The 27,282-nt window shown below is 39.2% G+C and overlaps 1 protein-coding gene across 1 annotated transcript in view; it reads left to right on the forward strand.

Moving 5' to 3' along the window:
- Nucleotides 1–26,885, forward strand: part of MMRN1 (multimerin 1) — a 49,455-nt gene extending 22,570 nt beyond the window's left edge. The window contains exons 4-8 of the mRNA XM_068403669.1: nucleotides 6,130–6,228; nucleotides 10,287–10,460; nucleotides 15,630–17,606; nucleotides 24,014–24,160; nucleotides 25,263–26,885. Coding sequence (XP_068259770.1) covers nucleotides 6,130–6,228; nucleotides 10,287–10,460; nucleotides 15,630–17,606; nucleotides 24,014–24,160; nucleotides 25,263–25,684 — 2,819 coding nt within the window. The 3' untranslated portion in view covers nucleotides 25,685–26,885. The remainder of the gene's footprint in view (nucleotides 1–6,129; nucleotides 6,229–10,286; nucleotides 10,461–15,629; nucleotides 17,607–24,013; nucleotides 24,161–25,262) is intronic.
- Nucleotides 26,886–27,282: the final 397 nt, after the last annotated feature.

Below are 27,282 nucleotides of genomic sequence, written 5' to 3' on the forward strand. Positions count from 1 at the left end.
TGAAAATCAATGTAGTCCTTCCTGTTAATTTAAAACCAGGAAAAATGCACAGTAAGCTAAAATGTGTTTGGGATGTTGACTCTTCCCTGCACATGAATTTCCAGAGTAGCTAAGCAGAATGTCCTTTCCTCTCTTCCACTCTAAATAAAACTGATAAAATCTTCAGCCTTATTCCATTCTGCTAAAATACAAAGTTTGTGTTCAGTGCATCTCTGCTTTTGACCTTTTAGTTCTTGAGTATTGCAGTGCTGGGTATATTAAATCCAGATCCTCTATTGAATACTTGCTGTAAAATTCATCTACAGCACTGTGACTCTTTTGGCTTTCAGTTTCAGTCTCTAAGAATATATTTTAGACATAATAAAATAATGTATCATCAACTTTGTTTCCCTCTGAATTGAGTAGGACTTTTGTTGTTCATTTCAGCAGTGACTCACTTTTACTTGGTTTTACACATGATCCCTGTATAATTGTGCCCTTTTTTGACAGAACAGAGTGTTTTACATCTGCCCTGGTTATCAAACATATGGCAACGTACTGTGGTTTAACGTCTGTATAATAGCTATTTCTTTGCTGCTGCCCTTAAACAAGCAGCCCTTGAAAAATAAGATATGGCATCAGCATACATATTTTAAATGAATGAATATTACAAGAAAGGTCATTAGATGTGATAGGGAATTCAATCAGCAGTGGTAAAGTAGAGGCTGTGATTAAAAATTAATGTAGAGGAATGAAGAGAAATCACTGTTATTCACATCCAGGAGGGAAATTTCAATGCTGAAGAGCCAGAACCTCAGCAGGCACAGAATTCTCTTCTGTGCGGCTGAGCGTGGAGTCAGATATTAATGCGGGAGACAGTCAGCAAGGCTGTCCAGTGAGCATGGATCAGAGGTTTTAAAGGTTTACTTTTAAAAAAATGCAAACATAAGCACAAATAGATTAAAAAAAATGCTTGTTGAAGGGGGAGGCTACAGTTGATAAAATTGAAATGGCATCGAAACCACAGGGAAGCTTTGACCAGGAAAAAGGCTGTATAACTCAATTTGTAGTGGCATCTGTGTAAAAATAAGAACAAAGGAAAACGTTGTCAAGTGTTACAGGAGCAGATTTGAAATTACATCTCCTGGGTTCTATTTTCAAACCTTTTCTGGCTTGCTGAATAACTTGGGGAAGCCACTTATAATCTGCATACCCAAGTCTACCCATCTAGAAAATTGAGATGACACTTATCTCACAGGGGCACTGGGATATTTAATTAATTAATTAATGCGTGTAGAAGTGTTTAAAGAGATTGGGATGAAAGGTGTTACGTCAGAAAGGCTCTTCTTCCCCGCTTCTGGAATCCTGCCTCCCCTGAGGAGCAGACCACCAGCACAAGCCCTGCCTGCATTATTCAATTCCCATGAAGGGACATCAGCTAATGAACTTGAACAGTTGGGAGCCCAATATCCTTGTCTTCAGGCACTCTGTTTCTACAACGGCAGGGGGAGAGCCAATGTAAGCTCTGACTGGGGCTCTCTGGAGTCACTGAGCCCTCCGCTTGGCCTCTCTGCACTAGATCTGCTCAACAACAGAACTGTTATTAAAGGCTTTCTGTGCCAAGGGGACTGGGTTATTCTGACAATATGTTTTACATCCTGGGAAGGCACTGTTAGTGTGGTGTGGGTTGCTTGTACCAAATGCTAATTCAAAACGCCTTCTGGTTTAGCTTCTCTCTCAAACCAACTGAAGTCATACATAACTTTCAGTCTGACAGTCTAGGAAGGAGGAAACACTTGTCACCATCTGATACTTATTACTAGACATCTGTAAACCATATTTGGTAGCTTCATTGTAACTGCTTGGGTACAGATGATTCTCAAGGTAACATAGTAGTGAGTGAGACAGAGAGCCTCTCCGAAATGTGTTCAGATCACTATTTCTAACTTTACCTTCTATGTGGTAACACATGACCAAATTGGATAAGACATGGATCCTAGTTCAGCATAGACAATGCAATTTTACAAGAAACTTTTTAATAAGGGAAAAATGTAGACATAATTTCTTACAAGTCTCATGAAATAGCACAATATGGACAAGTCAACAAATAAAACATCATTATTTTCGTTTGGGAATATCAAATGCTTAACTGGGAGCAAAACTATTAAAATGAAAGGGCTTGGAAGTTCTGAGTTGCAAAGTTCATGACTTCATTTTTACTAAACACAGTTTTATTTTAACTTTTCATCCTTAAGCTGGAGAAAACAATGTGTGTGTAGTAATGTCTGAGGGGAGGAAATCTCAGTTTGCTCATGCACATGTGGTTCCTGAACACTGTATTATCTGTCACAAATGATTTCAAGAACTGGAAGATTCATCTTCAAATGTAGATCATGCTGTGTTCGAATTCAGCTTTGCTGTGGGGTGAGGCTGAGGTGATTTAATGTATACGATTTCATTTCCATCTGCCCTGGTTGTGGTTTAGAGCAAACAGCTGGTTCCCAGAGTTGCTGACAGTGCCATTGCCATTGTTAGCACTGAATTCTCTTGTGTGGCAGCGAAGTCATTTCTCCAGCAGATGGCTGTAAAATGTTCTGCACAGGGGCGAGCACTATCCTCTGCCTGGGGTGAGTTGCAGACACAAAAGGTAGCAATTCACCTTGAAACACAGGGAATGGGAGGAAACTGCCAAACTCCCCACAGGGGTTCCCCTTCAGCAACTCCTGCTTCATCAAAAATATATTGAGGAGAAAAAGATCCAATTTTCCATATTTTTAATATTCCCTGAAATAATTTTGCATGCTGTGTTTAAAAATACATGGGACAATAAATTATACATCTAGGCCAACATATTCCATGATAGGAGCCTAATGTTGGACTCCTATGCGCATTACCTGATATTCAGAAGTGCTGGGGATGCTGAAGCTCCTTGAGGAACTGGAAGTGCTCTTCATTGCTCAGCATTTTGAAATGCTGCTTTTTTTTGTTGGCGTTGCTTTCTTATTGTAAATGGCACCTATAAGGTGGGTCTAGAAGTCTAATTTTTATTACATATTTATCTTTTTAGCTTAAACTGAGCATAGCATATCCAATTTTTTAAAAGGTCTCAAATGGGAGTCATTTGATGACTATTTCTAACCTAAGGAGTATATTTATTGGAGTTTCAGTCTGGTGCTCCCATCACATCTGTTGCTGTTCAGCATCTAGGATGGGGAATCTCAGCTGTGGGACCGAGAAGCACATAAGACTTAATCACCATATGATGTGTCAGCGTGGTTCCTTTGGAAAAGGACTGAGCCACACTGGAAGAATGATGTAGGAGAAGCTATATTGCCAGTGACTCCTCTGAATTTGTTTCTCAAATGAAAACCCTGAATTTCTAATGCTGCCTGAGAAGTTTCCTATACAGTGATGAAATTTAATAACTGTACAATATGAGGTATTGTCTCTGGGTGAGTTTTTTGTGTGTCCCCATCACTGGCTACAGTCCTTGCTGCTTTTAGAAGCAGTGTAATGCACTATTGGCTTGCTCCACTGCTGGTTTTCTCCAACAGGGTGAGATCTATGTCTTGGGTCTTACAGGGATTAAGTTATCTGAACAGTTTAAAACATTAGTAAAACAAGCACACACAGATAAATATATATATCCTTGAAACTCTGAAAGTGAATAAAACTGTAAGGGTTTGGGTATTCCACAATGTGAAGCTGTGAGTGGGGCAGTTGATTTAATAGGGAGGATGAAAGATAAAATGGATAGTATAAAAAAATCTGGTGTCTGTAGCCCTAACAGTGGCAGTGTATACATTTAGAACAACAGAAGGATCGGTAAATGCAAGAATAAAAGGACATCGATCAGCTGGTCTTTATCACAGGCAAGTAACTGACTCCCTTGTCATAGATTATATCATCACATCACCACCTGATAAATCCTGTGGAATGAATTGGGCTGAATGGAAGTATTTAACTCCTGTCAATAACCATGCCACAGAAAGGTAACAGAAGCTATTGAAATTATAACTCTTTGAGAATTTTGTATTTCTTATCAGCCAATTTCAATACATTCTATGAAACTTTCAGTCCATATGATAATTTCCTTTGAGTTCCTATCCTAATTGTTACTTCCTCAAACACCTTACATCATCCTTCAATGTAATCTGTTGATCCTCATATGTATTGCCAAGAGGCTGATGAAACATAGGGAATTTCTTGATTCAGCATTTTATTCTGTTTCCTTGGAAATTCACATTATGGCTAGACTAGGTTTTAATATTTGAACTGGAAAATAATGTCACCATACCCAAGTTGTTCTTCTTGTACTGTACTAAAGACTGGAAATGACATCAGTGGCATTCCTTAGACATGCTCCAGCTGGCACCACATCCACTTCAAAATGCTTCGTGAACAGAGCAAGCATATAAAAATTGGTATGAATTTACACTAGCAAATTTACAACTTACTTTGTACATATTTCATTTTTCCAAACAATAATGAAATGGGAATGAAACTCTTAAGCCTAATGGCTAGAGAAGTAAGTCAGGAAGGTGGAACTCAGTTCAGTTCCCAGCTATCCTATCAGTTGTTCCCTACTTTTTGTGAGTGAAAGCACTTTACTTTTCTGGACCTCAGTTTCCCCAGATGTAATATTCAAATAATAATAATGTAAGTCTAGTTTTTGCAAATTGCTTTGGGATCTGTGGGCTGAGATGTTAAAGAAGTACAGAAAATCTCATCTGCCATGACCAGAGAAAATATTTACAAACTGTCATGGTTTAAAGCTGGGCCGGCTATTAAACCTGTGGCAGATGCTCTCTGTTATCCTCCCCTCCCTCCCTCCCCCCAAAGGAAAAGGGAAAGGGAAAAGGGAGAGAGACTTCCGGGTTGGAAAGTTAAAACAGTTTTAATAAACTATAATAATGGAAAAGAGTATAATAATAATAATAGAAATAATCAAATATATACAAATATATATACAAAACCAAGATTGAGCTTCCCTGAAGTCAGCCACGTCACCACTGGCACTGCAGGGCAGGCTCCGGGAAGGCCCAGGCTGGGCCTAGCGACGGTCGAGAGCTGGATTCAGGGATGCACGGATCAGGATCGGGGGCAGCAGGAAAACAGACGGAGTCCTCCTTGGACACCGGCCATAGCAGAAAGAGGGCAAGACCCTCGTGATCCCCCCCCTTTATACCGAGAATGACGTGTATGGGATGGAATACCCTCGTTGGTCAATTTTGGGTCACCTGCCCTGTCTGCTCCCCCCTGCAGCTGTGACCCCCCTTCGGCTCTTCACTCGTAAGCAGTGAGGAATTCAGCAGTGACCTTGGTTTCTCTAAGACTAAGTACAGCAAGAGCCTTTCTGCACAACATCCCTATCGGTACCTCAGCGATAACTACAAACTTCGAGCGTTATCAGTCCTGGAAGCAGACACTGTCTGCAAAACATGCAGTTAGTTTCAGAAAGTGCAGTTACTTAGAAGAGACTTAGCTGAAAGTAAAAATCACTGAAAGGAAAATCGGCCTGGTTTAGGCCAAACCAGGACACAAACTTATCACCTTCATGAAGTTTTTTTAATGTATATACCAGTTGCAAATCTCAGATGATATTTGTTGAAATTTGGAATTTGATTATGTTTTGAAACATTTTTTATATTTTAGGTGCTGCAACAATGTAATATCACCATTACCTTTAGTGGTAAGATTTCCATGGTTGAAGATTTGCATAATCTGTCAAAAAAAAAAAATCAGTTTCAACAAACCTGACTAATTTTGTAGCTATAAAAAAGCTAATTAATTTTACATCTGACAATCTCTGTATTGTCTTTGTACTGCTGTTTTATATTGATCTAAAATACTCCTCTAGAATTTTTAGCCCTGGAGATTTCACAGTTCTGTTCACTATAGGGCAAGTTTTGACATTTTAGTGTTAACACCAACCCCTGCCAGTCTCAGGAAGCCATTTATAAAGCCATTCACTGTCTTCATCAACGTGGTCCCACACTGTTATAGATGGACTAAGCAGATAACAAGAATCACTGCTGATGATTAGGCTTTGGTAAAGGTTAGAATAGAGAGAGAAAGCAATTGTTGTGGAATCCTGATTGTCATGTTCCATGTTTCACTCACATCCTTTCCTTTTTCTCCCTCTTTTAGCTCAAGAACAACAATCACTTATACACAGCAACCAGGCTGAAAGCAGCAGAACTGTCAGTGAGAGGACACCAGGAACTCCTCAGGACTCTAGTGGGCCAGGTCAGCTGTTATAATTACTATCACCTCTAGCCTGATCAGTGACCATGTGACTCACTAAGATCACTGCAAAAACAATTTGAGAAAAATCCCTGTCTGCTGAAGGGACCTGGATGAATCGTTAGAGTTTCTAGCAGTCATGGTTCAGTGGTACGCTTCTCTGATAAAGATAGGCAGAAGAAACTGAATTTAAAGGTACCAGTAGCTTAGCATTTATAGTGTCTTGTGACTAACATAAAACCAGGAAAGTAATTCTGCATAGAAATATTTAAACTATTATGTTACTGAATGAAATAGATGAATTAACAGAAAAAAAAAAAAAAACAAACCCAAACAACACAGCCAAAATAACCCAAACCCAAATCTAGTAGTAGTATAGACCAGCATTGGTCATAAAAGAAAATGTAGTGATGTTAATTGTATTATCTAAATACATGATTATTGTCATATATTTTCTTACAAAAACTGGTGCTTTATTCAAAATTGGTACAATGACACTTCAAACTTTAGCAAGAGCAGCTTAGGTGTTTTTTAAGCTACTCCATCTAGGATGATCAAATAGCTAAGCAACACAGGGACAGTTTACAGCTTTATACCACAGATATTTGAGACTGTTTGTTATGACACTATTCATTTGCTCACTACTGTGTTTACTTCAGCCTATCTAGACTGTAAGGTTTTGGAACATGATGTCAGTGTTTTCTTGCAAGGGTATGTACAGACCTCAGCATTGTAAGAGCTGGTTAGCAACGATAATACTTTTATTCAAATAGTGATCTACTTTGAGAAGATACCTTAGGTGACTGCTGCATGAAAGGCTTCTCCATCTCTTAGTCTGTAGAATTGTGGGGTGTCCTCACATCCCTTTATATTTATTTTCCATTACCATATGTATGATTTAAAGTTTACAAGCACTAATGTTCCAGAAAATTAATTTCGTAGTTGTCTGCATAAGTGTTCATGGGAACGGAATTCTATTCATACCAGGCGTGTTTGCATACTCACTAAACTGGGAGCAGAAACAGTCATGGTTTATCAGATCATTCGAATTAACCATGAATTCAAATACTAAGTATTCACTATAAAAAACATGAAAAGGTATCCATGATTTAGAGGTATTAGAGTATAGACTGTACTATATTCCAGTCTGTGCCATGTGAGGTGTATATGCCTTGAGGGTATAGAGATGTTGGTAAAGCAGAATTATTTAGAAAGTCTGGGTACTCGAAAGAGCTGCCAACGATCAGCATATTGTGTTTAAATAACAACAAAAGAAATAGGTGAAACATGCTTGAATAAGGAAGTTGTTTGAAAAAATTATTCTCTGCTTTTGATATACTCCCCAGCAGTGAGTGAGACTGCATTTGTCAGGTAAATTTTTGGTGGCAAATTATAGACAAGCTATTTGTCAGCATTCCCTACATACTGTCAAATGAACTTGTAGTTTACATGGTGAGGAGCCAGAAGATGGACAAGACTGGAAGATTGTGTAAAGGAGAAATGTTCCTTGAACTTTCTTACTACCTCCTTTTTCTTTTGAATCTGTTGATGTTTTGATTACGGATATCTACACTGGCTTTTTGTATAATCATCAGCTGTTACACACTATGGTGTTATTGTCACTAACACAGTTGGCCTATATCCAAAAAAATTGTATGGAATCAACTAATAAGGCAAGTTATGTTCTCAGGTCTGTATGTTGCAGTTGTCAATATACTGTTCTGTTGCTGGGATATTCGTGCATGCTGGGAGAACAGGATGTCAGCATCCAGACTGCTACAGGGTTTTATGGAAACAGTACACATGTATGTGCTTATGTCCATATATGTGTTTTACTTTAAATCATAATAGAGAAATAGAAAAATTAGTAAGCATAAGCAGGAGAGGGAAAGAGTGAATCTGGCATGGAGATATGGAAAGGTGTTTTCAAATGGGAGTTAGAAAGGAGAAGGCTGTTATCCTTTGGTGATATTGTGTGAACAACCAAGTTTCCCAGTGCTGGAGGGAGAAAGATGTTGTCTAGTAAAGCAGACAGGACCCATATGAAAAAGTGAGCTTGATCAATAGAGCATTAAAACATGCCACTTCTCTTAATAGGAATTCTGCTCTGAAAAATAACTCTGAAACTGTAATCTCAGAGCTCCATATTAATTGCTTTTCAGTTATTTTTTTTAATCAAATGGGGTTATAGTTTAGAAGGAAAGAGATACCTGTTCTGGCTGCCAACCGTGCAAACATGGCCTGGGGCCAGGACTGACTGCCCTGGTCTGTCATTCCACCAGCAGCTGCCAGGACTCTAGAAGCCAGATTCTGTTTCCAGCTCCCACTATGCAGCTGTGCCACTTACAAACCTCACTTTCAGGTTCATCTATGCAGCTTGTCTTCTCCCTTCAGTAGGAACTGACAGAAACCAAACTGAAGAAAGCATTGCACCCTGCAGGTTAGTTATCAGTTTGGGTGACTGTGCATGAGCCAGTAATGAATTCAAATCAATTTCTCATAGTAACAATTTGACCAGGAGCAGAAGTATCCAGACCTGTCTGTCTGTCACAGAGTATTATGATGAAGAGTACTCAGACAAAGATGATCCATCAACGGCTGGTCTTCACAGTGCTGTTGGGGAGAATTGCCAGACTCTAAACTAGGTGGCTGAGTTATAAACACAATTTTGTGTTTGTGTAAGTAGACAGCATGGGCAAAGTAAACAGCTGGAGATGCTAACATCCTAACCTAAAACAGCCAGCCTTATTCACCAGGCTCTGCCAATTACGAGTTTTACAACCAACATGCCTCTACAGGAGAGCATTCTCATGGGTGTTGGCACACTTCATCTGCCCTGACAGGGTGCATTTTATTGAATATTCTGGATTTTACCGAATGCTGTTGAGTTAGATATGATACATTTATTTTTTACATACTAGAATTTTGAAGAATAAAAGTCTAGTCAGAAGAATATGCGCTTTTACATATAACTTACTTTTTTTTTTATAGTCTTTAGGCCCCTGTGCTTCTACATGGTTTCTGATTATAACTGTTTACTGCCATGGGAATAGACAAATGAAAAGTGATATAAGATCAGTAGCAATACTGTAAATCTACAGTAATATATATTTGTATGTACTGCTAAAGAATCTCTTGCATAGCAGTTTATTAAGTCATAGTATGGCCTGGATCATGTAGGGTAGTATATCATGTGTCTAAGGTAGGCCATATAGGCTGAATTGTTGAAGGAACTGAAGAGATTTTGTAGCTTTGCTTACAGGAATTAGAGCATTTAATTTTATCAGGACCTTCTGAAAATCCCAGACTAAATCTCATTCCTGTCAGCTGTGAAACTCAGATGGCTAGCTGAAGTCATGTGGGGTCTTAAATTGTAAGAAAGACTAAGGCCTTCTTCACCACTACCTATCTTAAAAGCATCCAGCTAGGCCTTTTTATACCTGAAGAGACTGCAAGTGTCAGGAACAATTTGGGCAGGTTTTAAAATAAACTTGACTTCACAGGTTGAGCATCTTTTCTTAATGACAGACTAATGATTATTCCAAAGTCATTTATCTATTAGCTGTTTTTCTGCCTTGCTGCTGTGTTGAACAAGTCTTTATTTTGACCCCAACACTGAAAAGATGATGTATTCCTCCAGACACAAGCCTTGCAAATTCATGAATTTGTTATAAATGGTAAGTAAAAATCAATGCTTTTGTGATTGTGTTAAAGATGATAGACTAAATGAGAGTTAACTGAATACCCTGTAGGGTGCTAGGTAGAGGAAGAATGGCATTATGCTAATTAAAATATGCTAACCATTCATAATACTCTTGTAGAATTATACATACTTAATAATGGATACAGATGCTTCAGTAATTAGTTACTGCTGTGCTGCTGAATGTCACTAATACATGATACATGACAAAAATCAAGATGATTCACTCAAGACTAAAAATTCAGAAACTTTTTACCCCACTTCCAGCTAATGTCTCTCAAGTCAATCTCACTTTTTTTTTTTCTCCTCACAATGTTTTAACACTACTTTTTTTTTCTTCTCAATTTGTTCTCTGACCAAGCACTTACACAAAAAATGAATGAGAAGATTAGCAGCCAGGAGATGAAAATGACTTTTCTACAGAAGAAGGTTGACAACATTGCTGCTGCGATGAATGATGTGAGCAAGATGCTTTCTTCTCTGGAAGGCAAAATCAATGAAGATAAGGGCAGAGACTTCCAGTCTTTTTTAAAAGGTAAGAAAAATAAATTAATGTAATCACTCACCCAGTTAAAGGTGCCAGAAAAAAATAAATGATAAAAACATTCATAGACTTTCCTGTTCTATTGCTCAACATTTATAGGGAGAATTCTTTTGTAGTTTCATTTCATAATAGAGGGATTTGTTTATTTTGACATTTCTTATGCTATCTTTTATAGTGACAGAAGATTTACATTCTTGGGTATTACGTTGTCTGCATGGTAACTTAAGCTACTATCAAGGCATTTTCATTTACTTAGAGCAAATATTCTTATCTCTGTTTTTTTTTGTTTATCTGACAGCTGCTAAAGGACGTAGTATTTGCTTTGCTACCAAGTCTAAGAAATATTCTTTAATACGTAATTCACATACGCAGGAGAAATGTATGAGGAATTCTGTGGTTGTATTTATAACATGTCAAACATGCTGCTGAATAATTTGCCTCTGATCATATTAGGCTACCTTTGATAAACATCTGTACTCATGTTCAGTAGATGAGAAAGACATGGCCAGGGATCAGGAGCTTGGGCAGACCCTAACCAGCAGAATTATGCATCTATTCTTTGTGAATCCTGCAGCAAGATCTGTTTGTTACCCAACTACAAATGGTGCTTGACAAACAGATGGGGACTGAAGCTTTCATTTCCTTGACGTGCGATATTTTTCTCGTTTTTCAGGAATTTTCCCCAAACTGTTCGTATTATACACTTTAGAATCCAGTGGACTTTTCTATTGTTTAAAAGTAGAATGAGGGAACTGGAGCTCCTGACATTGAGATAAAACTAAATGAAACAATAAATGCTTTTGTATCTCCCTCGAATTTACCAAGTGTTGTCCCATTTCTTTTATTTTCTGTCCTCCTTTGTCTCCTGAGTTGCTCATGCCACATGCTAGATGGCTCTCTTGTACCCTGGATCAAGTTAATCCCATTTTTTGCTCAGTGACCTGCTTTCACCTCTCTACATATTGCTAGATGGCATTCTTGACCCTTGGGCATACATTTAATTTGTCTTTGAATATTTCCCATTTCCTTTCTGCTTTCTCTTCATTCTTTTTTTATATTGCACTCATTCTAGATGTCATTTTCATGCTATTCCAAGAGGTCTTTTGGCGGCATCCTGTGCTCCTACTTCTCCATTCCCTATCTATCTTTAAGGGTCCAAGTCCTAATTAAAATGTGCAGTACAAAAAAACCCCATTATCTCATGCTTTTCTGCAAATGTGTTCCAAGCCTTTATTGTTTTTGTCTGCTGTGCTCTATATTATACCTGCTTAGATGAAATCTCCAGTTGCTGTCCCTTTTTTGATTTATGTTCTCAATCTATCTCCTAATCAAGTTCCTCTAATGAAAATGCTGCTATCAACTACTTTCATTGACTCTAATTATGGGCACTCCAATACAGGTTATCCTTGGCTTGTACATAGGTGAACAGCAGGAATGAGGGGAGGAGGGGAGACAGAACAAGATTAGTGTTTCCATTGGCTTGTATATGTAATGTCAAAGGTCAACTGCAGTTTCTGTCCAGGGAATATCAGTCAGTCAGTCAGTCATACTCCAAGTGGGCAAAGAGCATCCTAAAGTAGCAGGAGCGGGAAGGAGTTTCCATGCTGTCCTCTAATTTAGTACAGATGTGCAGTATAGGCAATTCAGACTTGCTAAAAATTACTCTTAGAAGCTCACCTGAAGCAAAACACAACTTTCCCACTACCACTGCCATCCTGAAGCAACGCGCTTTCGAAGCACAGCTAAGTCTGTAGTTGCTTCATGCTATTCAGACTTCTTCCTTCTTCCCTTACTTTTCCATTTTCTTCCCACGGTGCCCAGGTCCTTTGCTCATATCCATTAAGCACTTTTTTGTTATCCCAGAAATTCTAATGGCTGCCTAGCTTTGTATCAGGGTTTTTTAGGAGTGAGGTCTGTTTCTGTGAACAAGTAATTCAATAGTTTACAAAGTCTTTATTTCTTGGTTTCATCTGTAAATAGACTTTTGTCCCACAAACCTGTTATCTGTTGACACAGGGCAACACTCACTGGAGTAACTGATATGCTGTTGTGCATTTTTAAAATTGTTTTCAGTGCTCAGGAGACTCTTCCTACTTTTCACTCAGAGAAAATAATTCAGTGTTCTCCCTTTAATTTAATAAACTCTGCTTACTTCTTGCTATTCTTTCTTCCTCCTTTTACTCCACATCAAGCCTTTTTATAGACTACTTTCCTCTTCATTATTAAAATGTACACTCCTTTAAAAATTAACTCAACAATGGAGTGTTAATCACTTCCAAGTCACAAATGTCATTTACAGCTGGATATATAACCTTAACTCAGTCTCTTGTGTACCTACATTTATTTTACACGTTATTCTTCAAATAATTGAAACTGCAAAGGGAGTACATGTTGATACAAAGTAATTACACACTTTGGATTTCAGCCAGGGAGTTAAAATTAAAATTTATAATTCATAAAAAGTGCAAGAGATCTTTAATGTTCACAGGACCTTTCTATTTCAAAATGAGCAACAGAAATTGAGTTACATCCATGAATGTACTCGTGTATTCTCAGCTCAAGCTTAAGAATATACCCAACTGTCACCTACAACACAAGTTTGGGTCAGGTCTTTCTGTGGAGAAGCATGCTTCCTCAGCCCCTGGTCAACTTTGCTTACCAGGTACTTAGTTGTCCTAGCCAGCAAGTAAGGGAGAGAAACCTAAAGCTGCCTGTTTTATCACGTTCCACCCCCTTGATAACAAGAACGCCTGAAAACCAGAGCTGAGCTCCATACAACACCCACGATCCAACTGAGTAGGTATGGGAGAGAGTGAGGTTGGCAGTTTCTTGACTGTCACAGAAAGAAAAGGCCAGTGTAGATCCTGTGGAAGACCTCTCGCAGCAGGATGGTCTGTTATCAAGATTTGCTGCTGAGATGAAGAAATCTAATTCCTCACAGAAGGTGTAGAGTAACTGTGTTTCTTTCCACAGGCATTAAAATTTTCTTCACAGCTCATTGTGTCTCTTAAAGCACAGAACATTTTTCAGTATCATGAAGTAACCTGACCAAATCATCAGTTACAATGGTTCCTCTACATGTTAGTTATTTTACTCTGCATTCATATCTTGGTTCTTCCTCTCAGCTGCCAGGACTTCCTCATTCTTGGGTATCTTATCTTACTGTCTTTCCTTCACTGAAGTTCACTGGCAAAGCTCTTTGTGCACATTCATCTGTATACATCTGTCTAGTCATTTACTTGCTGTTCAGGTAGTAAAAAGTAAAATAATAAAGGCAACGTCAGTATAATCACTTTGTTGGTTTTTGTGCTTTGTGTAAAAATTGCTGTAACATCTGTGACCACAGTTGACAGTAATTGAGTTTATTGCTTAGGAAACTTCATGCTCTTTTCTTGGCTAGCAAACTTATTGCACCTGTGTATTATATCCTGCCTTGAAAAAAAGCCACTATCTGAGCAAGTGACAGATTTCTCCCCTAAGCATAAGAGGTGTTTACTGTCCATTTTACCAGACATAATGAAGACTGAGAATTGTTTGTAGTTCATAAAAAAAAAAATATTATCAACTACTTTATCTCTGTTTCCAGCTGGAAACACATGCACAACTCAAATGGATCTCCTGAACAGAAGTACCGTGCTTCTCTCTAGCTTGCTGAACAAAACCATTTTTATTTGGAATCCTTTTGCACCCCTAGTGCCCAAAGTTGCATTGCGTTTCATGGGTCTGATTTCTTGCCATCTTACTGCTTTTGCTGAGTGTGTACTTTCAAATAAGGTTCCAGAACATGCCTTGCTGTTTCAGAGATGAAGCAATAAAACCCAGGCTGTATAAGTAATTGAGAGGAAAATAGAGGAAGGCAACAGAGAATTTCTGCCTTTATCGATACAGTTTTAATCAGGGAACCGGTGGTCATCAAGGCATTGTAGAGGTTTAAAGGGTTTAACCATTATATCACAAGCTGGCTGCAAGTGTTCATAGGGTTTAGAGAAAACGTGCAAAGAATTCTTCAGTGTTTTAGCTGGACATAGGGGCTACCTTTGTAGAACAAATTTTTAAAAATCCTTCTAATCTCACACACTAATTAATTTAAATACATTATGCAGGACTCTTGATGAACTGTTGGGGCCTGGATCATGGAAGAACTATAGAGAGAACATACGAGTACACTGTTATGTAAGAGCATGAGTCAGCAAGAAAGCATAAGGATGTGGCTTGATTAGGCTCATAGCAAGTATCCAATCAGAACAGTAGAAGTGGCGCGCGGACGGAGTGTGTACAGTGCTTGCAGCCAATAGCTTAAGGTGTGATGGAGAGATAAGAAAAGTATGTATGTTATAAAAGAGTGTGTTAACTACAATAAAGTGACTATTAGAGCATCATATTGGTGTGCTGTAGTCCGTTCCTCGCATGGACCCCAACATTGAACACTATTTTATGACTGTTTTAACCCATCTAAGGCAATACAGGAGACATATTTTGATGTTATTCACAGGAGCAGAATTCCCACATGTTCACCTGAAAAGGATTAGTATTCCTAGGAGCTATTTAAAAAGTTGTAGTATGCAAGACCAACTAAAGGTTTGTACATTTAAAATGTCTGCTTTTCCCAGCAGTTGTCATGGTACTAACTTCAGATATTCAAGAAGGCTATTCTTTTTATTCTGCTTCTTTCTCACTATAGTGTGTTATATGATCACCTACCACATACAATACAATAGGAAGGTAATAATCTCTGCTTTCACTTCTTGACCACAATGTTGATAAAGCAGGTATGTTTTCCTTACTTTCTCTGTGAAGAACGGACACATCATTTTCTTATGAGCAAGCCACAAAAGCACACAGATGTCCTCATTTCAGTGCTCAGAAACAGCTTAGCTAGATCAAAGTTGATACCACATATGAAGAGTCTGAGTTTGCCCTTTCAAAATAATAGCAAAACTCCCATTGATTTGAGTGGAAACAGGGAGGAGTCTTCAAACACTATTAGCCATCCTCTACATTCCTCAGCTTTAAAATTTGCTCTGTGGGTGGGTAGATTGGGGCAGGGATGTGTGTGTTTCACTTCTGTACACCACTGTGTTCACTCATATTGTGGAAAAAACTTAGATGTTGCTAACACAATTGGTTTGATTGTTTCCATATTTCTCCTTTTTCCTAAAGGTCTCAAATCCAGAAGTATTAATGAATTAGTCAAAGACATTGTCAGAGAACAATTTAAAGTATTTCAAGTTGAAATGCAAGAGAGCATGGCTCAAATTTTCAAGACTGTGTCTAGTTTGTCAGATGATCTTGAAAATACAAAAGATTTAGTCAAGCATCTGAATAAAACCCAACAAAAATTTGCTCAGGAGAAAGACAGTGGGGCAACAAAGCTTGACATTGTGGACCTAAAAAGTCATATGGTGCAGATGAAAGAGGAAATGACTGTCACTTGTGACAAACCTATGAAAGCTTTACAGGAAAAGCAGAAATCCTTGGAAGAGAACTTGGAGCATCAACAGTCAAGAAGTGTCATTTATTATGAATCTTTAAATAGGACTCTTACTGAAATGAAAGATGCTTATGAACAACTGTTATCAGCTGAACAGTCTTCAAGCCAAAACATCCCTTCCGCAGATAAAGTCACAGAGTACAATGTTACAGAGTACATGTTCACACTGCATGAGAAAGTAAAGAAACAAGGCATGATGGTGCTGCAAATCTATGATGACTTAAGAGTCCAGGATAGCAAGATCAGCAATCTCAGTGTCACACTGGAAATTCAGAGAGACTCTGTTCTGGGAGTCTGTGATGCCATGTTGTCAGAGAGCAGAAGGGATTTCCAAACACAGATGGCAGCAATACAAGAGAATGTGCTTGTCCTAAACAAAAGTCTCTCTGACCTGGTCCTTCCATTGGACAATAAGATGGACAAAATGAGTGAGCAAATTAATGATTTGTGCTATGACATGGAGATCCTGCAACCCTTGATTGAACAGGGGGTACCCTTTAGTCTGACTTCAGAGTACGAACAACAAATCCAAGCTGAAGCAATCAATGAGAAGCTTGAAAACCTCACGAGTGTCATTAACAGAATGAGTTCTGCAATTAAGGAGCTTTCCAAAACTCAGGAAGGACTTAAAAATGAATCTCAGGCTTATCAGGAACTGTTTGAGAGTCGTGTTAATGAATGTTCCATGGAAATAGAAGATGGATTAAACAAGACCATGATTGTAATAAACAGCGCTATTGATTCTATTCAAGATAACTTTGTACTGAAAGATATGCTACGTGCTCTAAGAAATGAGACTGAAGTCTGCTGTGGCAGAGCTGAGAAACTGGACAGCCTCCTGGCTTTCATTCCCCAGTTCCAACAGCTGAATGAATCCCTCTGGACATTGCTCATTGGCAAGAAGTATGAATTCCCTTCACAAGTAGCTCCATCCCTGTCTGATCTTCCATATGAGGAGTCTGACAAAAGTATCCTCCACAATTTCAGAAGATTTTTCTATATTTTAAATGAAACATCGTCAAAACTGGACAGTCAACAACAAGATATCAGCCGCCTGGAAGAAAAACTATTTGACTCTGTGGAGGAATCAAAGGACCATGAGGTTCGCCTTCTGAGTGTGGAGTCAAAAATTTCCAAGTTTTTGGCAAACTGTGTCTCACTGAAAAAAAACAAAGCTGCTTCAACAGAGAAAGAACAAGGGGTCTCACTTCAGCTCCAGACACTGAGTTCCAGGATCAAGGCCCTGGAAGCCAAGTCAATCCGCTTCTCAAACAGCATTCCACTTCTGAACAAGACTGCTCATGAGGCCTGGGCCCTATGTCAGGATACCAACAGCAGCATCCAAAAAGTGAATGCGAGTATACCTGTGCTAATTAAACTTGCTCAGCCAGACATTCCCCTGCTGCAGAGAGGCTTCAAAGAGCTCATTGAATCTGTGCTTGAAATAAAAGCAGGAACTATCTTGACAAATTTAACGCAGCATGTTGACACATCGGTGGCAAGTGCCATGAACAACATCACCAAACTTCAGAAACAGGTGAAACCAGTTATAAAGAAACCAACTCCAGGAAAAAAAGGGGCAGCAAATGTCACCATAAGCCTGGCAAGCCGAAGTCAGAGAAACACAGATAATACTGTAGATTCAGGTAATGCATTTTACTCTACTAAAAATTAGGGTCTTTGTAATAAAGTCTTATGTAACCATTGTGATGAACTGAGATGAAAGAACTTGACTGAGGATGAATAAAAAAGTCCAAAGACTGCCATAAAGAGTGTTTCAGAGGAACCTGAGGTTACTCTAGTCTCTTGCTTACAACAGAATTTAATTTTCTTATGAAGAGACTCTGCACTAAGGCATCTAGAATCTCCATTTAATTTTCCTTAATAAATTCACATCTCATCAGTTTAAGATATATGTGCATGCACACACACTCAGCTGAGAACCTCACCTTTCAAACGTAACTGACAATTTAGACAAAATCTAAACTGCAAGAATTTTGTGTCTGCATCTCAATTAGCAGTTTCAGTAAAAAAAAAACACATGCAAACTGGGACAGAAATCTGGGATTGCATCAGTACTTTGCAGTGTCAGTGGGGATGAAAAGTATCAAAAATCTGAAGCAAGTGAATACACCAAATAACTCTAATGAGGCTTTTGCCAGACGCTTCAGTACTTCGTTGAGATTATTAGTGCAGTTACAAGTACAACAGTGTGTTGTTGCAGAATCAGGAGCCCAGACAATAAAGTAGCTTTGACTCAAGCCCACCTGGAGAACAGCTCATCTGAGTAGGAGCTGCCATTCTTAAAAAGGACATTTTGAGTGTGATTTGCTTCTGAACTTAAATTCAAATGTCATCATATGAAATGAATTCATATAAATGAATTCACAGAAATACAAACTCTGAGTTATGACTTTTGGCATCAGACTTGAGTGAAAATCAATAGCACAAGCTAATATTTTATGGAAATATCATTTCTGGGAAAATATAGAAAATGAAAAGCGGTTAAGTGACTAGAAATCTTCCGAGGACTCTAATTCACCTTACAATAAGTGAAACAGGTTCCTAAATGACAGATAGATGTCCAGATACTTTAGAAGATGCAGATCTAAATCTTTACTGTAAAGCATTCTTAAACTTATGAACATTTCTGAAACAATGTTTGGTCCCTATTGTAAGCAGATGTAGGGGTAGTAAGAGCTACCACTCTTGTTCATGTGCTAAGACCATGGGCAATCTCCCTTTCCCTCTCCCTCTCCACACTTCTTCCTTCCCTTTCCCCCTCTCCATCCTTCATCTCCTCCTGTCCTAGGTACAGCACTTTTCAATAACCAATGGAAAGGGTCCTTTTCAAAGCCTCAATCCCATGAGTAGCTTGGCTTCTGCTGAAAGCCATCCCCACTGAAGGACTTCAGTCCTTGGTTATCTTTTCATTTAGAGAGGACACACAGCTGTTCCAACAGGCAGTCACACTTAAAAATGCACCGAGATTTGCCAAGTTCTTACTACAAAGTAATTTGATTATTTTGACTAAAAATGGCAATTCTTTCTCAGTCATTTCTGGTTTATGCCTGTTCCTGCCACAGCACAGGATGGAAATTCAAAACTCTTGTTGACAATTAAAACTAAGGGAAAATGAGATGTGATGCCTTTGATCTTTGCTGAGTCTTCTACTTTGTTGGAAGATGTTACTAGTGCTACCTGCCTGGAGCACGAGAAGCTGCCACCTTCTCTGGTTTTTACTCCACATTAATGAATTAATGTCTTTCCTATTTATTATTTATCTCATGCTGAATTTTAACAAATAGCTTACTTGATAACATTGCATGTATGCTTGCTCTTACAGAAAGTGCAGACCTTTGCAGGTGTTGAAAAGCTCTATTTCTGAGCAAGGTTTCTACAGAGCAATGTTTATGCAGGCTTTTCCATCAGTAATGAGCTTTTGCATTCCATGATATTTCATGCCTAGCAAAGTTATATGTTACATTTCTGTAAGTTAAAGAAGTATGACCATTATCCAAATTAACAAGTATCCATCATCTGCATGGGTAGCTTTTACTTCTACAGGAAAGATTTTTCTCTCTAAGTTCCAGGAGGCCATCCAGAGATACGTGCCAACTCTATTATAAAGTTTCTAGAAGAAACCCTGAGGCATAATTGGCTAATTATAAAATGTATTCGATCTTAGATCGTCTTTTTCAATTCAAAAAGATTAGAATAAAATTCTAGAAAGAGGTGAATGACAATTTTCATTGATTCCAACATGTTCAATATCCTACTATAACAGACTGGGATTTTCATTGGCTTTAATGTGTTAAGGATTTGGCCCTGAGGTAATACTTTCCTCAGTAGTAATTTGAAATCAACGGGAAACAATGTGAGTTTGTATTACATATGCAGGAACATACAGGTTTGGAGACCTCCCATGTTGTGGAATGAACAAAAGAAAAGGTTTATGTCAGCTAGAGGCTGTAATACCCATATGAGAGACAAAAAATCTAACACTTTACCTGATACTAACTGTAATGGCAACCTGGGGTGAATAAAAAACAGGTAGATGAAACTGTTTTGTTGTTTTTAATTTAGTGATCCTGAAATCATCATGCTGGAAGTATTAGATACCTCTGCTTAACAGAGAAGCACAGTTGTCAGAGTTTAAGTAGCTCAGATCAGTCTTGACAATCTGCCCCCACCCAAAACTGGAGAGCTCAGCTGAGGCACCTCTCCTCCTTACTTTTTGCCCAGGAGCACTGTGGGTGAATCTTTGTGCTTTTTGTGCACCATGAACACCCTACACAGCACTTACACTTGCATTCCCTGTCAGGGCCCCCAGTGCACCAATAGCCTTAATTGCCCTGGGCATCCTGACCTAGCCCCTACGTTGCGCGCCCTGCCCATGGGCCTGGGATCCCTGTTCGAGTCAGAAATCCCAGGCTTTTTGAGTCATGCTGGGCTGTAATTAACCGTGGTTACAATGATCAGCCTGCCATGCTCTGCTTGTCACTTCTCTAGGTGAGGCACCAGCACTGCTGTTACCCTCAGTTCCTGGCTGCCGGCCTTGGTGGGGCTGCCCCTCTCCTGCTGCTCCCTGGCACTCCTAGCATCTAGCCTACTGGGGTTGCTCATTGCTTTTATCACTGTCAGGCTGAAACCGCTAAGCCAGAGGTGATTAATAATTTTAGACTGACAACCAGTCTGACCCTGTGCGAGCAGGGTGGTTTAGTAGATTCACAGGCTTCTTCCAGTCTCCCAGGGATTCCCAAGAGACAGTTACTGATAACTAAATATTGAGGAAAATGTTGGTAAATTACTTCCTGTTCAGACATTTTCAAATTGAACCACTGGAGTCACTTCTTTCTATAAGGAGACCATTAAATTGCTAAATATTTGATTTGCTTCTAAACAACACCCCAGTAGATACTGACAGAGCTTCATTATGTGTTTGAAGATTTGCTTGTACAGCATTAGCAGTCTATTTCCCAAAAGAGCTTCTGGCTGCTTGCCATCCTGAAGAGCAGCAAAACCCAGCATTAACTGGCTCTCCTCACTCCTGCCGTACTGAGTGTAAATAGCAACTGCATTCAGTTTATTCTCTGCTATTAATAGCTGCAATTTAAGCCTTTAATTTCATTTATGAAGTCTCTCTCTTTTACTCATCTACACTACTAAATTGTGAAAGATTAATTAAAAATAGGATATGTGCTATAGTAGGAAATCCATTCCTAATCTGAACCTCTTGGCATCTTTACTTCAAGCAGAGAATACGGACATAGTGTCTCAGGATGCTCTTCAGCAGCAAAAAGAAAATACTGGGAGGGGGGCAGCGTCCGCCAGCAATGACAGCAAAACCGTGCTATTATAAGACCACATAGAAGTTACACAGAGATTACCTGCTCAGTGGAGATCTAGGGCATTTGCCTCTTACTCTGAAAATCCTGTTGACTCAAACCTCTTCACAGCTTCTCCTAGTTCTAGCAAATGGAGCAGGCTCCCAGCTGCTGTTAAGCAATGCTGCACCTGGAGGGTTAATTTAGTGTAGGTAAAGCTATGTCTGAATTTCATTTAACTCCAAGGTTAAGTTCAGGCAAAATCATCCCTCAGCAGACTGTTAAAACGCTAGTCTCAATCTCATTATAATTTCCTTTTTGTGATCTTTTCCTGTTTCTTGGAGTTACTTCTTTTTTATGATAAGCAGAGGCCAATTAGCAGAGAGGCTGCTGTGCTCTTACACAAGGCTTTTGTATTTTGGGAATATGATACAGTCAGCACAATCAGCTGTTTTCCTTCCTTTTCTGCTTTCCTCTCACACTTGGTAAATATGTGGATGCTTGGTAAATGTGAGTGAATTGTTGTGGATGCTTTGTAAATATGAGTGAAAAATAACTACAATTAAGTGCACAGCAAAACTATTATCTGAGAAGAAAAACATTATTTCCTTATGTCCAGTTGCCTGTGCTGTGACCCCAGTCGTGACAGTCCTAAATTGCTTTATTTCAGGCATTACGGGATGGATGTTATTTTCTGTGAAAAGAATTGCTGTTGATGTTTTTAAGTCTATATGCTCCATCAGTGCAAATTCAAGTGGCACCATACAATGTGCTTTACCATTCTGCTAACTGAACTAGAATTTCTCACGGAAATAATTTGTCTTAATGCAGCAGTGTGTGAAACAGCTGGATGGGAATCTGAAGATAACTATGGGCTTTACTGAAATATCTGTATGAAAGTTCAGTTCAACATTTCCCTGGCAATAAGCAGACCCTTTTATGAAAGGCTTTTTCAGTTTCCACCTACCAATCCAGATTTACCATCACGGGACTGTGTGGAGTTCTCTTTCCAGAGCTCTGCTGGTAGTTCCTGGCAAGCAAAAGCTTCATTTTCTAAAACATCTGACTTTTATTTGACCAAAGCAAGGGAAAAGAAAAATGTATCGCTTGGGAATGCTTTGTGTTCAGAATTTTTCATAGCAATATTTGATTTTTAATGTGGCTTGAATGTTCTTCCCCGCCAAACTGCTATGACAACACATTATACAGTTACACGCAGTAGTTACTGTCTCAGGGCTCAGCAGCGCTGGACTGACCAATTTCTCCGTGTCAGCTGGGCATGATGTGGCCAGCTCATACATAGTCAGGAGGAGAGGCAAGGACATCCTCAGTGAGGGTGCTCTGTAAAACCACCTGTTTGGTATAATTTGTGTTGCTTGCAATACAAAACCTTTACAGCAATCTTGGTAGATATTCTGAAAATGAGTTATTTATGGGCAAGGACAAGTACTGGAAGTGGTTTGGATAGCATTTAAGGTCTTTCATCACCAGTAGCCAGACTCTCCTGCAATGGTTGTGACACATCTGGGTGAGTAATGTCATAGACAGGACAGTCCAACCTGTACACCAGCAGTACATAATCTGTGTTCTGGTATGCTCAAGGAGAAGCCTTCTGTGCCTGAACTAGTGAACCAAACCAAAGCACAGATTTGCTTGAACCAACGGGATAATAACTACTTCTTTTGTTTCAACAAAAGGAGGAAATAAAATTGGATATGTCAGTACTGTCTCTTCCAAGTTTTGCTGTTTGTTTCTGAAGGGCTCCTGCAGTATGGTCAGCTCCAAGCCTCTCAGCTCCCATTCTTAGTAAAGATTAATTAGCTCATCCAACATGTTTCTTTAATCACATGATTGAAGACTGACTGATTTTCACTTGTGTCTTCGTTTGCTGTAGTGTTTGAGGGCTACCATCCAGGAAGGTGAGAAGGAGGCTGAGCCAGCTGTGTGGTGCTCAGCACAAAAAGTCCACTGCCACTATCACCAGCTGGAAGAGGGAAGTGAGCAGCTGGTGCTGGGTGGACTGCAGGTCTCTGTGTCAGGCTGTGGCAAGGAGGGACAGATTCTTAGCTCCTCCATCTGCCTATGGGAATGAATATCCTCCAGACTGAATCTGTACTGAGGACCATCTGTAGGGCCACCCTGCCTTAGATTATTATGGAAAGACTTGTGTAGGGAACAGCAGAAGGAGAATTTCCTAATGCTTGGCTGTAGCCAGGCTTTGCTGGCTTTAAACTTACATTGTAGGGAGGGAGGTCATTAAATTAAGGAGGATAGGAGGGAAGAAATGAGCAAGGAAAGGTTGGTGTTTGTTGACAGGGGTCTCTTGGACTGTGCAATCACAGCTGTTCAGATATCCCAATCTTTTGATGGTTCTCATAATGTTTGTTGAGTGAGATGCTCTAAAGAAGTTAGATTTGTAATATCTTTCATCTTATTACATGTACTTGACCCTCTGAGACAAGCAGAACTCAGCATTTATAGGTAACTGAATATCTTGGAGACTAGCTTAGGGTATGCTATGTTCAGACAAAGAGGGAGGCTGGACTAGCAAAGAGTCTGAACAGCCTGGACAGGATCTGAAGTTGGCCTTCACACAGAACCTCAGCAGAAATTCCACTGGCTTTGTGAATTGACAAAGAGGCTTTCCAAAGTACTGAAAACTTGGGAAGTGTCACTGTAATGACATTGCAACTAAGGTTGTTGGTTTTCCTCCCTCTCTGTCACAGGGCAGTATTCAGCTTGTGTCAGTTCCCCATGCCAGAATGGAGGAACCTGTATCAACGACAGACAGAGCTTTATTTGCGCTTGTCGCCACCCCTTTGGAGGAGTCAACTGCAGTACGAAGCTGGTGAACGACAATTCTCTGAGTGTCGGCAAGTAAAGAATTTAGTAGTGCAATATGCTAGCAGCAAGGGCCTCTGCCCCAGGGCATAATTGGAGGGCATTTGCTGGTCAAAGCTCTCACATTTTGCTTCAATGAGTGCCAACTCAAGTAGTAGTGTCCTGTGTTTTGGTGCTGAAGACATCAATACCCGTGAGTGACTCATAATCTCTTTATTTAATATGACCAGAGGATGGGATTAAATTGGGCTGGGACCAGTCATAATAACTGGAAAGCTCCCTGCTGAATTGTGCAGAGTGGGAGGGTGTGCAGTAGATGTACATGATATCATGGAATTCGAAGGGGGAGTTAAAATCACATCACTGGGGACTACTAGCTTCAGCACGGCCGTAAATGCTCTATAAATACCAACAGCTACCATGATGTGTGGGACTATGGCCTCAAGGACTCATTTTGGGCATTCTGCTGATTTTCATGAGCAAAGGATGCAGCCCTTGAAAGATATTTCAAAAAAAGAGAAGTGGAAACTGTGCTTATTCAGTCAAGAATGGAATGTGAATTTTATGCATCTTTCAGCAGCCATTTGGCTGATTCTCACTCATGACAGCATATGAATAGTGAATAAAATCATTTGTACAGTGGCAGGGAATCATAGTGTGCAGGCTCAGCTTGAAGAGAAAAACATGTACTTTTATTCTCTCATTTAACATCAGGAGTGCTAAACCTCTTCAGCATTTGTCTAAGATTTGTGGAGAAAATTCTTGGCTTCAGCATACGCAGATGAACAATGAAAGAGAACCTGGGGTGGGAAAAACTTCAGGGGAGGGGGGCGGGTAGGGAGAAAGAAAAGAAAAATAGCAGCTCCCCTAATGATAACATAGTATAGACAAACATAAAGTTCCCTTGCTGTTTCTAAAATTATTCTTTTGTGGATACATCTTGCACTAATAGTGAAGAAAATTACTTTTTATACAATACAGAAAAACTCTGTGTTTATGCAGAAATACTGTGTTTCGGTTGTTCAAGCTACTGGATGATGTGACTTCAGAAAAGCTGCTTTTGCTTTTCTGGCTGGTCCGAGTTGCCTTTCTGCAATGTAACATTACTTGAAATTGTTCTTTATTCCTTTCCAGACTTTTCAAAGGGATCATACAGATATGCACCTATGGTGGCTTTTTTTGCCTCTCATACGTATGGAATGATGACTCCAGGACCCATCAGATTTAACAATCTGGATGTCAACTACGGAGCTTCGTTTGCCCCAGCAACCGGGAAGTTCCATGTTCCGTATCTGGGGGTCTATGTTTTTGAATATACTATTGAATCATTTAGTCCACGTGCCTCTGGCTATCTGGTCATTGATGGAATAGACAAACTCACTTTTCAGGCTGAAAATATTAATAGTAACAAGTACACTGACAGAGCAATTACTGGAAATGCTTTATTAGAGTTAAATTATGGTCAAGAAGTCTGGCTCAGACTGGCAACCGGCTCTATACCAGCCAAGTATCCACCAGTAACTACGTTTAGTGGTTACTTGTTGTACCGTACCTAAGTCAGTCATAAATGTAAAAAGTTACCATCTAATTAAGCAACCTGCACGTGAATTTATCTTTGCCTTTAAATACTTTATTTCTTTAACAGCAGTAAGTTTCTCAAAGTAACCCATGTGATGGCATTAGAGGTGCTGATTCTCCAAGAAGTTGCTTGGTTGTAGCCATGTGCACATCTACAAAGAGAGCTCATAGGTTGGAGATGGAGGAAAAAAAATCATCTTCCTTATATAAGCATGACTGGGAAGCACAAATCTAATTATGTTCTACATTTACATTGCATAAACATACTTACACAAGGTTGCTGAGAATCAGTTCTCAAGACAAATCAAAGCTGGTTTTGATTATTCCTTTACAACCTGAGTGCATACTAAAGGTGATGGGTAGATTTTGATGACTCAGATGCTGGGTTACTACTTAGCTCATTGTATCAAGTGATAATCATGTGTATATATTCTGTCTGGAAAAAATATATTTCTTTTTCATTTTGCCTGACATTATTCACTACATACCTTGATATGTCAGTGTTTAATTGATTCATGATTTTTTACGTAACCAATATGATAAAAACCCCTTTTTTATCTAACAGAAAAAACCAAGAGGGAATACTTAAAAGCTGCATGTTGATACATTCACATTAGAAATAAGGTGCTCATTTTTAGCAGTGAATATAATTAGTCATGGGAAAAACATCATAATGGATTTGGTGGAGTCTCTCTGTTGCTTGAAGCATTTAAACCACAGATGGATTTTCCTTAGGTGATGTGTTTTTGAGCAAACATGGTTGTATCGGCTTCACACAGTTTTTAGCATGTAAGCTTTTGCCTATAAAGTACACAAAGTTAAATGAGTTAATCATAGTAGTTGCTAAGTTTGAGCTCTATAAATCTATTATTTTGTTTGTTTCTGCATTATATTCACTAACTACTGAGGTAAGATGAAATTAACTTCAGTCTGCATAAACCAGAATGTGATTTCTAAGCACCAATCCAATAAAAAAATTTTTAGTTCATGCTATGACTGCCTGAAAAAATAAACCCTCAGGTTTGCATCTTTATCAGTTGCAAAGTCCTGGGTAGCTGCAGTTTCTTGATGTGCCATCGCCTGGTATGACTGACCAGGTTTGTTTCTGGTTATTGCCTTTGTTAACACTAATTATCAGGTTTTATGTCTCTCTGTGTTTGTTTCCCTCCCTTTCCTTATCCTCCCAGCTGAAAAAATAAACTTTCTCACACTCCACATGTTCTTACCAATTAGTGCCACCGACCAGGTTTGTTCTCATCACTACCTCCCTTACCATGTGTCAGGCAGGTTTGTCCCTGTATGTTCTTGTTTATGGCTCCTTCGACCAGCTGCTGTTAAAGGAGCAGCTACTCTCTTTCCATGGCCCTTACATTCAGTTATTGTTAATTGGTGTGCTCCAGTGATCTATGCCAGTTTATTGAAGCCCAGAATGTTTTGAAGCTCCCTGAATTAGTTTGTTTTCCACTATCAGGAACTTTTCTTGAACACACATGAGAACACATGAGAATCTTCAGCTCTCTTCTTAGTGTACCTTGCCAGATCTTAAGATGAGTGTGCGTGAAATGACTGAATTCTC

This window comes from Nyctibius grandis, chromosome 6 (genome assembly GCF_013368605.1).
Source record: "Nyctibius grandis isolate bNycGra1 chromosome 6, bNycGra1.pri, whole genome shotgun sequence".
NCBI classification, from domain to species: Eukaryota; Metazoa; Chordata; class Aves; order Nyctibiiformes; family Nyctibiidae; genus Nyctibius; species Nyctibius grandis.